This window comes from Ichthyophthirius multifiliis (genome assembly GCF_000220395.1).
Source record: "Ichthyophthirius multifiliis unplaced genomic scaffold scaff_1120509251404, whole genome shotgun sequence".
Classification (NCBI taxonomy): domain Eukaryota; phylum Ciliophora; class Oligohymenophorea; order Hymenostomatida; genus Ichthyophthirius; species Ichthyophthirius multifiliis.
The window spans coordinates 1-12,611 of record NW_004085906.1 but is presented as its reverse complement, the minus strand read 5'-3'; the positions used below and the strand labels follow the sequence as shown (position 1 = coordinate 12,611).

Genomic DNA, 12,611 nt, shown 5'->3' with positions numbered 1-12,611 from the left:
AGATATCGATAGAGCTATAGATAACATAACAGATAGAGAAAATTAAAAAAAAAATACTAATATTGATAATTATAACGAAATGTTAAATGAATGAATATTATAAAAAAATTATTAGATATTTAAATATAATAAAAATAAAAATAATAATAATAATAATAATAATAATAATAATAATAATAATAATAATAATAATAATTCTAATAATAATTTATTTAATAGTTTAGATAATATACAAATTGTTATTGAAAAATATTAGAATGGATATTGTTATGAGGGAAAAAAAGTTAATTTTATGATATAATGTTATGGAAAATTCTATTATTAAGATGGCGGAATATATGATGGTGAATGGTACTAAAATAAAATGCATGGAAGGGGTGTACTTAAATATAGTAGTGGTAGAATCGCTTATGAGGGAAATCGGATAAATGATAAATTTGAAGGATTTGGAGTTTAATATAATGAAAATCCTTCCCTAATATAAAAACCTTTTAATTTTAAAGACTTTGATTAAGTTTAAGATTTTTGGGTTAAATAATATGGTGAATCTCTAGAAGATAAAAAAAATGGATTTGGTACTTTATTTTTATCGAATGGTGAAAAATTTTAAGGCAATTTTTTAAAGGATCATATTTATGGGCCAGGTAAATTCTTTTAAATTGATGGAAATTAAATTAATGGTGTTTGGATATATAATAAACTTTAATTATGAAAAATTAGAAATAGCTTTATTTATATTTTATTAATTAATATAAATTAATTATATAAATATACTTTAAATACAATGATTTCAATTAAAAATTAATTTTTGATTAAATTATTAATAAATATAATATTTAGTATAAAATTTAAATTGATAATTTTTATATGCATAAACTTATAAAAATAAAAAAAAAAACAAAAAAGAATTAATATTAGGAAAATAATATTATATAATGTAATTATAAATATAATTATAATAATAAATATATATTTATATAAATATATATAAACATTAATATATATATATATATATATATATATATATTTTCTTTCTAGCTAACTATTTATTTTCTAAATTCTTCTTTATTTTTTATCATATATTTTTATATATCATTTTATTTAAACTTACTCTTCTATTTTTTTTTTATTTTTTTTTTGAAACTGTAAATTTTTTTTTTTTATTATTATCCTCTAATATTTTTATTTTTATTTTTTTTAAATTATGTCTAAAATATATAAATCACTATCAGTTTTTTAACTAAAATAAAAATTCTTTAATTTACTTTAAGCATAATATGAGAATATATTTATATTCTTTTTTAATTTAACTTTTAAACAATTCAAATTATATAATTTTAAAACCCAAGCATCTTTAATTACAATTTCTTTATTTTTATCTGTCCTTCAAATAAAAATTAAAAAACTATTTATGTAAAAAATATATATTTAAGTATTTTAATATCTTCATAGATAATAATTTCCTAATCAGGTATTATTAAATATAAAATAAAATTATTTAATGTATGGAGAAATATTAATTTAATGTAAAATAAAAATATTAAAAAAATAAATGAAAATAATATTCGTGAATTTAATATATTTAATAAATAAAATAATCTCTTTACATTACAAAAAGAGTTAAATAATACTTATATACATTAAATAAAAAAAATAATAATTATTAAATACTTATTAAAATAAATAAAAATTTATTATTTTTTTATTTAATTATTCTATACAAAATCCTTATTTTTTACATTAAACAAAAATAAAATGAATTAATAAATACATCAAAATAATTTATAAAAATAAGAATCTGATAAGTTCTAACCTAAAACTTCTTTTTTTAGTAAAATAAAAGAAGAGCCTTAAAATATAAATAAAGTAGCTTAAACTCATTCCAAACAGTCTGAAAATTGTTCAAGTTCTCATGCAAGTACAAATTCATTTTAAAGCAAATAAAGAAAAAATTAGTAAAATATTAATAATATATGAATTTTTTTAAATAATATATTTAATTTAATTTTTTAAAATATAAATAGAAATTCTAAAACTGGAAGATGGGTAAAAGAAGAGCATCTCCGATTTATAGAAGGACTTAGCTTATATGGAAAAAATTGGAAAAAAGTAGAAGAACATGTAGGTACTAGATCTGGATCTCAAATACGTTCTCACGCTCAAAAAATTTTTACTAAGCTTTAAAAAGATTAAAATAAAAAATTAAAATTTGATTTGAATAATTAGAGTTTTAAAAAATAAGAAATTTATATTGACGAAGAAAAAAATATTTAATAATATATAAGAGAATAGACAGAAAGTGATGTTATAATAAGTATGGGTAATAAATTTTGTATTTTATTATTTTAAAATAAAATAAAAGATTTATTTTCTGAAGAATTCTAAGAATATAATAACAATTCATAATTTAAAAACATTAATTCAAATAAAAAATCAAATGGTATTTTTATTTTTTTATTTAATTATTTTTAAAAATATAGATTTAAAAAAATGGATTTAATACTATTAACTTCTTTATAATAATTACTTATAAAATTATGAAAAATAAAGTATATTTTTTAAATACATATATATATATTATTTATAAAAATTAAAAAGATTAATTATAGAATAATAATTCTATATTTTATATAGTAGAATAAATATAAAAAATAAAAATAAACATCTAGATGCTTTCTGCTTATGAAAGTTTAAATATTGGAATGGAGCAAAACTCATAATAAAAAACTCCTTTTATTTAAGAGCCTGTAAAAAATTTACCCTTACTTCGTAATAATTTTTTTAAAAAATAAAAGAATTCGGAAAAATGCCAAAAAAATATTAATAAATAATCTGATTCTTTCTTTCGTTTTTTTATGTAAAAATAAAATGTATTTTTTTTAAAATAAAAATATTTTTGTTTTTTAAAAAGTAAAAATTTTAATAAATAAATGATTAATAATGATAAAAATATTAAGATTAAACTATATGATTTAGTAGATATGGGAACTTTTGATAATTATAATACGAATAATGAATTCAAACTTATAAATATGGATATATAAAATTTACCAGAAATAAATACCTAATAATAACTTAATTAATTAAATTAAAAAATAAGAAAACAAAATTCTTTTTCATGTTATAAGTCATAAATTTATGATTAATAATAATAAAATAATTTAATAAATATGAATTTTTATTAAAATTAATAATAAAAAATTTTTAATTTTCGAAAAAAACTTAAATTATCAGAAAATATAAACCCAATAATAGCCAATAATATTTAATGAAAATTTAAAATTTAATTCTAATAAATTTATATGAATAATTTATATTAAATTATTTAAAATTTATATAAAAATATATATTTTTCCTCTATATTATTATTTATATAATTTCTTATTTTATGTAAATTTAATTCTTATATTAAAAAATTTTAATTTTAATTTTTTTTTCTTTTTTTAAAATTAATTTATTTAATATTTAAAACTAAATAATTTATTTAAAGCTTCTAAATAAAAAAATAAAAACATTTTATATGTAATTTATTTTATTAAAAAATAAGTAAATAATAAATCTTCTTTTTGAATTCAAAACATTAAATGATCTAAGTTCTCAATTAGCTATTCAATTTCGAAAATAGAAGGTTTAGGAATAATAGACATTCCATTAAGAATATCATTTACTTAAATATGATTCATTTTTTGCAATTTAAATATAATATCGCCATCGATAAAAGTGCTTTTTTCTTATTTAGATATAGGAACATTCTAAAAAAATAAAAATATTAAAAAAAAAATAAAAAAAATAATATCTTACTTTAACTTATTTCCATTTAAAATAACTAAAATTAAGAGGACATTTAAGTTTTAATAGGATAGATTCTTATAAATCATATAAGACATTAAAAGTCTATTCATTTAAAGACATAATTATACCTACGACTCCTTTTTTAGTACCAAAAATAATTTAATTAAGTGAATCCTTAGTAATATATTTATCATTTATTTATTTGGTATTAACTTTTCTTTTAATCGAAGTAGTAATAGTATCTCCAATATTAATATAGGCAAGGACTGCAAGTTTAATTTTTTCTAAATCATTTTCAGCAAATTCATTATATCTAACAATAAAAATATTACCATTACTATCAGAAAAGAAGATATTGTCATTACCAAGAAATTTAGTATTAGTGCAAAAAACAGGAAAAGGAGAAGAACAAACAGCAATCGCTTTTTTTTCTTTTTTAGAACATTCGAAAAGGTAAACCCCTCTCGTAGAATCAGCTATTACGACTTAATTTTTTTCATTAGAATCTAATCCTAGGGCAATAATTGGATTAGATGATTAAGAAATAATTTCAGTAATTATTTTTTAATTGAAATTATTTTCGTTTCTTTCTGTGTTAATTTGATATATTTTAAAACTCTCGTTTCCTATAATTACACATATTTCATTTTAACCAAATTAAGCTATATGATGTATTGGTACTGAAAATTAGAAAGTTTAAAGGTAAATGAATTTTCCTTCATTATCTATTTTATAAACACTTAAAAAACCTTCTTTGTTATTTTAGTTTTTAAGATTTTCTCCTCCAATAAAAACTAAAGAATTTAATAATAGAAGTGTGTTTATACATACGTTTTCAATGGTTTTAAAATCTAATAAATCATGGTTTTTTATTGAATGTAAAAATATTGAAGATATAATTTATTATTCTTCTTATTCTTCTTTTTCGATTATACTTACTGATACACAATAGTTTTGACAAATATCAACAAGTTCAGTTTAGGATTATTAGTCGTTTTATTATAATTTATTGTTTCCGAAATTCGTTATGTGATATTTTTAGTTCAATTCTACACATCCTATACCTAAGTAATTTTTACTAAACCAAATTAGATATTCGACACCAGCAATATCAAATTAATCTATGTGGTTAATGTTTTAGATATTAAAATATGTCTTTTCGTATCTTTCGTATGATCCTACGATTTTCTTTAGGTTTAAAACTGATACTTCGTTTGATATACAGGCTATTATTAATAAGTAAAAATTTTATATATATATATATATAAATAAATACATATATATATATATATATATATATATATATATATATATATATATATATATATATTTTACCAATTTATTATGTATTATTAGATGTTAAAAATTTAAGTTTTACTGGTTTGTAACCTATAATCATAATTTTTTATTGTTTAATGATTAAATTATTATTCTCGATTTCAAAATAAAAAAGTATTAAAGTTCCATCTGAAAATCCTGCAAAAAGTTTATTTTCTTCATGAAAAAGAAGGCTTTTTACAATTTTAGAATTTCCAAACGAATTTATATAATATTTTTTTTGTGTATTTTTTATTTCTATAATTGTAATATTATTTTAAATCCATTCCGAATATACAATATATTAATCATTAGCACTTAAAGCAGAAAGACAATAGTTATGTTAAATTTAGAAACCTTGATTACATATAATATTTTTAGATTCATTAATTGAAAAAGATTGTATAGTATTATTTACTAAACTTACAATTATTTCATTCTGGGAAGGTATATTAGTTGCAAAAACTGCTATTTAGTTTAGAGAAAAAGTTGAAATTATTTAAAAATTTTAAAAATTAAATAAAAGAAGTTCACTAATAGTTACTATAAAAGCTATATTATCATTTATTTTTTAAAATTAAAAAGCCGCCAAAATATGTCCTTTAGAAAAAGTATGAAGATTAGAAAATAATCCTTAGTTTTTATTTAAGAAAAGAACTTAGAAATAAGTTTTAAATGAAATAAGTAGATAATTCTTGAATAAAATTTATGCAAATTTAACAGGTTATGAGAATTTAAAATCAGCTTTACAAGTTAAATTAATACCTTTTTAGAAAATGTTCAAAGAATTTCTTTTAAAAGGAGAAGTTATTACTAATCTTTAATTGAATTCACTTTCTAATAATTGCATATGAAAAATAGACGATAAATTAGGCAATTAAACTTTATTTTCTAAATATGAATTTTCAAATAAATGATTATTTATTTTAAAAACTTAGCAATCATCATCAATACTGGCTTTTTAAAATATTTGATATATTTAATAAATATAAATTATATATATATTATTACAAATCAATATATGATTATTTTATAAATTTATAATTTTTTATGGAGTTGATATTTTTCCTAGAAACTTAACTTCAATTTTATCATCTATAAAATTTATTAAAAAAAGAGAAGAAGAATATTAATTATCTTAACAAGCAATAAAGTATAAATAATCCTTAATATGGCAATGATTAGTAATACTTTTATCAAAATTTCCTATTTTTTATGCGACTTTACTTTTATCAGAAAAACAGTTCCATTTTTCAATTTTATTTTCGTAAAAAATTAAAACTGAACCATCTTCATCATCTAATTAAAACGCATATTTTATCTCTTCTTAACTTTCTATTAAAATATGACTTTTTTTTCTCTAATTTGATAGTCTGCATTCATTTTCGATTTCAAATTGTTCATAATAAAATAAATCTTCGGTTTAGTTGGTATAAAAAATCCCCAAAACTTCATTATTTTCTGCCTTTAGGCTTATTATACTTGTTATATTCTCAATTTATATAGGCTTTTTTATAATTATTTAATGATGTTCGATTAATCTGCCTTCTCTTTCTTCGTAACAAATTCCACTTATATATTTATAAAACGCATATATTCCAATTATACCTTTTGAAGAATTTATGTCTTTCTTATTTGTTCGTTGGGAATGGAAAAAAATGTAAATTTCGTTGTTTTTTTCTTACTCATTATCCTCTAATTGCCCTTAGACTAAAATTTCGACTTCTCCCTGTAATGAAATTCTGAAAAAACGATATTAAAGATCTGTTGTGAGAATAAAAATAATATCCGGGGAAGATTATGTAGATGATTTAATCAAAAAGAGTTTAAGAATATCCGCAAATAAATATATTTGGGTAATATTTTCTATATATTCTTTTTTTTGGTCATTTATGCGATAAATATCGATTGTATTTGAATATGAAAATATTAATACTTTTTCTTCTGGCGTATTTTATGTTAGAGTCGATGAAAGTTGGGCTAAATATACATCTTCCACATTAAAAGATTTATAAATATTTTATATTATATTATGTGATTTCATATTTTTTATTTTAATTAAAATATAAGAAATTTTAATAGATATTTTTTTTTTTTTTTTAATAAAATTATATTGACTTTTTAAATACTTATATAATTTATATATATATATATATTTTATATTTTTTTCCTCATAATTATTAATTTGATTCTATCTTTATCTATTCTGCTTAAACGCTATTTTTTCTAAAAATGTTTCTAATCTTATATAAGTAAACAACTAAAATAATCAAAATAATAGCCAAAAGTATCCAAAAACTTATTTACCAAAAAATACTTTATTTATCTTGAGGCAGACATTAATCATCACAATAAGAGCTATAATCTTCCTATATATATTCTGTTAATAATGCCTTAAAATCATTGTAAACGCATGTATCTTATCCGTTGCAAATATTAATATATTTCCCGTTAAATTTAACTTTAACATAATGCTATTTATCTTAATCATCCTCATATAATTCGAAAACAAAATTAGAAGCAAATATAGGCATTAATTGGCAAGTTTCAGATTCTTATTATAAATTATAAGATAAAAGGCATTCATTACTCATTAATTTGAAAACAGCCATTAAAGGTTGTAGTTATGTATCATGAGTTGATGCTATAGTTATTTTATAAGTATTCTAATTGTTTATTTTCGATTCAAATTATTTTAAAAGGAATCTAAAATATGGAGTTAAAATTAACTTAGTTTATAAAGGAGTGAAATATATAATAGCTTTATATAAAGTTTTTATATAATTTAAGAGTTTATATTCTTCTAAGGTTATATTATAGGTAATACCCAAGTATCTTTAAGACGTAACCCAGTCTATAAAAGCCGAAACGTTTGAAACATTTAAAGTATAATTTATGTTTACTTTTGCACCTATTTCTTGCACTTATTTTTCAAATTATTTGTAAAATTCTTCTAATTTTCCCGTGTTTTCTTTAACACTTTCAGCTTTGAGTTTTGCTTTTGAAGGTTTACATATAAATTAAAGAATACTATCTTTTTTTTTGTTTAAATAATTATTATTTTAAAATTAAAATTAAAAAAATAATATAAATAAATACGATTATCAGTATCTTATTATATCACGTAAGGATAAAAGCCCTCTGGTAAAGCAAATTTCAAATTATTATCGTAAATAAAATTACCTGTTTTTTATTAACGTTATTATTATACATATTAATAATATGGAGCTTATTATAAATCAGCATCTAAATTATCAGGTATAGCTAAGCCAGTTCTAAGAGGATATAAACCAAATAAGAAACTTTATAAACTTTACAATGTTCTATTTACATTAGAAGAAAATGCAAATACACTATCAAATTCATATTTGTCTGATAGTAATTATTTTTCAACAATATATTCTTAACGCATAAGATTGCCTAAATTATAGTGTTAAAGCATGCCAACGGATGTTAATTATCCTCGTTTTTATTTATTAAATTTATATTCAGGTTTATCTTTTATTACTTAAGGATTATTTGCATATCTTGCTCCGTGACGAATAGCCATTTAAATCATTTTAAGATTTCTAGCAGAAAAAGCTTCATTTATTAATATTATGAAAAATAAAAATTTATTATAAAATGACATTTTATATATTTTTTATTTATTAATATGATATATAATTAATATTTTATATATTATATTATGATTTATATTTTTTATTTTTTTAATATTTAAAACAAAAATAGGGTTATATTAATTTATAAAAAAAGCAAATAATTAAATTTTGACCATAAAAAAAATATATAATTTTAGCCATAAAAATAAATTTAATTTTAGTTTTTATTTTTAAAATTGGTTTTTTTAAAAAATTATTGGCTTTTTTATTTATTTTCATAATAAAAATTCAATGTCTTAAATGTTTTTTTTTTATTATATTTGAATTCCTTTAAATTTTTCTTCATAAAAAAGGCCCAAAAATACGCATTTTTTTTCCAAACAAGTCCTAATTCCTAAAAAACCTTCATTTATTTAAATATCAGTGATAGTATTTACTGTATAATTATTAGGCAAAAAAGACTAAAGATATCCTTAATTATTAAAAACACACATAATAGGTAAAAAAGATGTATTATTTTTAGAATTAAGTGAAAATATAAAAAATGAATTTAAATTTAAAAATTCGAATTTATATCTTTAACTTTCGCATTGAATTCTTTCTTTTTATTTATATATGTTTCCTACTGGAATTATTATATTTAAAAAATTCTACCAAAAATCTACTTTTAAATATTAAGGGGTTTAAATAATGCTTATATTTTTACAAAAATTCCTATATTCAATTTAAAAGCGGGAATATTTTATTTCAAAAGCTTTTTTTTTAATTATTTATAATTAATTTTCCTAATAATCTTTCCTTAAAACATAATCGTCTACCTATATAAATTTTTAATGCATTTTTTCTAAAAAAGGACGTTCTAGTTCTTAAGGAAAAATAGCTATTTTTTCTATTATGTCATGGTAATATATTATATTGTTATTTATATCATATAAGAAGGTTTTTAAAGGAAAGTTAAGAGATTTATATATGAAAAAAAGGGGCTAGTTTACTGAAAGAGTTATTGATGAGTTTTATTTAATAATTTAACAAAAGCCTTTTTTGAAGAAAGAAAATTAACAATATAAATTATTTTCTAAAAAAATAATTTTCCCTTTATTTGAAAAAAAAAATTATTTTGGTTATTTTTAATTAAAAAAGGGAAAATTTTAATTATTTTTTTATCTTTTTTTTTAAAAAAAATCTAAGTTTTTTTTAAAAAAAACTACGATTTCACTTATTGAATTTATTTCATTTAAAAAACATTTTTTTATCAAATTTTAAATTTCACAATAAAAATCAGTTTTTTTACTTGCCTTTTTTTCTTCTAAAAATACACACTCCATTATATTCGCCAATTCAAAAATATCTTCTTAAAATCCCATTTTTCGTACATCTTTAGTACGTTGATTCCATGAGTTTCCTTTTATCAAAATTCCATCACGAATTTGCATACAATCTTTTAAATTACCAATTATTGGGTCGAAAAAGTAATTTATATATATGTTTTCTGTACTTAAACTTGTATGAATTATACCTTTAGAGTGCATTTCTTCTAAGGCTAGGCCTATTTTATAGACTAATGATATTTTTTCGACAAAAGAAAGCTTTTAAAGTGATAAAAGAGTAGTTAAATTAAATAAAAAAGGTTATTAAATTAATTAAATAAATTATTATTCATCTTCTTATTATTCGGGGATAATAATAAGTATTGGCTTAATTATATATTTAGAATTTAAAAGGGAAGAAATACGTATTTCCTTTAAAAAAAGTTCTAATTAATGACAAGTAGCAATTTAGAAATGAAAAAGATTAAAAATTTATTAAGTAGATATATGAAGAATTTTATCAACATTTTTTTAATTTGAAAGTTGAAAAGATTCCAAAAAAACAAATTTTTCAATATTTTAAAAAGAGAAAAATGATAAATTTTTAAATAGCAAATTTTAAAAAAAACTTTTGTCAGAAAAAATTTCTTTAATTTCATATTTATGATCAAAACTTAAAAAATCGCTTTAGATTTATTTAATTTCTAAATTGTTTTATATAAATAAATTATTTTTCTCTTAAAGTTATTAAATATTTTATTTTCTTTCAATTTACAATTCTTAAGAATATTCATTAAAATTTATTTAGAATACTTTTTACATTATTTCATTAGATATTTAACTTAAATCAAATAATCTTTTTTAAAATTTTATTATATTATAATTAGTACTATTATTATTACTATTATTATTATTATTATTATTATTATTATTATTATTTTCATATTTTTTAATATTTTTATCATTTATATTAAATTATTCTTCTATTTTTCTAAATATTTCGTCATAATAATTATTGTTTTTTTATTTTTATTATATTTAATCTTCAAATTATATCTATTCTTCATAATTGATGTCTTTTTAAGACCTTTTATATATAATATATTTCTGTTCTTTGTTAATTATATTTATTTATATATATTAAGTTTATATATCTTCTTTCCATTTTTTTTTTTATAATTGTTATATTTCTTCATTTTAAATTTATGTTAATGATGGTAAAGTTTTTTAATATTATCTATTAGATAGCTGTATCTTATTATCTTATAAAAATAATACACGTTTTTAAATTATACTTTTAGAACGATAATATGACATTATTATTTATATTATAAAATTAATAATAATATTTATATATATATATATATATATATAAAATTATATATATATATATATATAAATATATTTATATATAATTATATTTTTACATAAATGTTTTATCTATATAAATAATAATTTTTATTACTAAATATTATATTTTTTTTATTATATTTAAATATTTAATATTAAATTAATAGTATATAATTTTAATTTTTTTTTAACAAACTATTAAAAAAAATGAATAGAAAATATTTATATATAATAAACAAAGAAAAGTAAAAAACAAATATAATAAAATATATTTAATTTTATTAGTATATATTATTTCTAAAATTATTTTATATATAAAGTTATTAACATGTAAAAGAAAGCGTTAAATAAATATATTTGAATAAAAATTTTGAAAATGATTTTAAAAAATATTATGATGATAATTCGAATTCTTCTTCAAATAATAATTCCAAAAAAAATATAAAAAACTATTAATTTATAACATCAAAAAAATCTAACTTAGGACATGGTGCATATAGTCACGTGAAACTTGCAATAGATAATTATTCTGGTAAAAAAGTTGCAATTAAATGTGTAAAAAAAAAATAGTTAATATATTTTATATTAATTTTATAATAAAATTTTATATATTATATAAATTTATTTATTTATTTATATTTATATATATTTATATTATTTTATATTTATATATATATACTTTTTTATAATATATATAATAGATTTCTAAAGAAAGTATATTTAAATTATGTTCTATTGAAAATTTAAAAAGAGAAATTAAACTATAAAAAAAAATGATTCATTAAAATATTTGTAAACTTTTTAGTTTTTTCGAGGATAAACAAAATGTATATTTAGTTCTCGAGTATTGTGAGAAAGGCAATTTATTTTAAATATTAAAAAAGTCTTAATTTTTTTTAGAAAAAACTGCTTTTGCTTTTTTTTTTTAAACATGTTTGGCTATTGATCATTTACATAAAAATGATATAATACATAGAGATTTAAAAGTTTAAAATAAATATTCATATTTTTTATAATTTAAGATATATATTATTAAAAAAAAAAAAGCCAGAAAATTTATTATTAAATTCTTAAAATATATTAAAAGTTTGTGATTTTGGTTTAAGCGCAGAAAGAGCAGATGAAAGAATTACATTTTGTGGTACTTTAGATTATATGGCTCCTGAAATAAAGGCAAGAGTTCCCCATGATCATCGTGTAGATATATGGTCTTTGGGAATACTTTTATATGAATTAACTCATG

The 12,611-nt window shown here is 17.6% G+C and overlaps 3 protein-coding genes across 3 annotated transcripts, besides 20 other annotated features; 1 reads left to right on the top strand and 2 right to left on the bottom strand. All coding sequences in view use genetic code 6, as the record gives it.

Moving 5' to 3' along the window:
- Positions 1–125: 125 nt before the first annotated feature.
- Positions 126–208: a microsatellite.
- Positions 209–741: 533 nt separating this feature from the next.
- Positions 742–770: a microsatellite.
- Positions 771–938: 168 nt separating this feature from the next.
- Positions 939–1,029: a microsatellite.
- Positions 942–1,020: a microsatellite.
- Positions 966–1,027: a microsatellite.
- Positions 1,030–3,656: 2,627 nt separating the features above from the next.
- IMG5_197290 (hypothetical protein) lies at positions 3,657–5,469 on the bottom strand. The gene is made up of 2 exons (XM_004024179.1): positions 5,128–5,469; positions 3,657–5,018 (listed from the first exon to the last, which is right to left on the bottom strand). Exons 1-2 carry the CDS (start codon positions 5,189–5,191, stop codon positions 3,661–3,663), a joined length of 1,422 nt encoding a protein of 473 aa, XP_004024228.1. The 5' UTR covers positions 5,192–5,469; the 3' UTR covers positions 3,657–3,660.
- Positions 5,042–5,122: a microsatellite.
- Positions 5,470–6,099: 630 nt separating the features above from the next.
- Positions 6,100–6,139: a microsatellite.
- Positions 6,140–7,239: 1,100 nt separating this feature from the next.
- Positions 7,240–7,272: a microsatellite.
- An 8-nt stretch (positions 7,273–7,280) lies between these two features.
- On the bottom strand, positions 7,281–8,789 carry IMG5_197280 (hypothetical protein; the record flags this gene model as incomplete). Its single annotated transcript, XM_004024178.1, has 2 exons — positions 7,281–8,143; positions 8,209–8,789. Coding segments are annotated over 2 exons (1,443 nt in total), but the record flags the coding sequence as incomplete, so codon positions are not given.
- A 77-nt stretch (positions 8,790–8,866) lies between these two features.
- Positions 8,867–8,932: a microsatellite.
- Positions 8,876–8,932: a microsatellite.
- A 312-nt stretch (positions 8,933–9,244) lies between these two features.
- Positions 9,245–9,284: a microsatellite.
- A 1,603-nt stretch (positions 9,285–10,887) lies between these two features.
- Positions 10,888–10,957: a microsatellite.
- Positions 10,921–10,992: a microsatellite.
- Positions 10,993–11,049: 57 nt separating this feature from the next.
- Positions 11,050–11,089: a microsatellite.
- A 268-nt stretch (positions 11,090–11,357) lies between these two features.
- Positions 11,358–11,441: a microsatellite.
- Positions 11,364–11,432: a microsatellite.
- A 134-nt stretch (positions 11,442–11,575) lies between the features above and the next one.
- IMG5_197270 (protein kinase domain protein) lies at positions 11,576–12,354 on the top strand (the record flags this gene model as incomplete). The annotated part of the gene is made up of 2 exons (XM_004024177.1): positions 11,576–11,937; positions 12,084–12,354. Coding segments are annotated over 2 exons (633 nt in total), but the record flags the coding sequence as incomplete, so codon positions are not given.
- Positions 11,970–12,043: a microsatellite.
- Positions 11,970–12,045: a microsatellite.
- Positions 11,972–12,040: a microsatellite.
- Positions 11,988–12,039: a microsatellite.
- Positions 12,355–12,611: the final 257 nt, after the last annotated feature.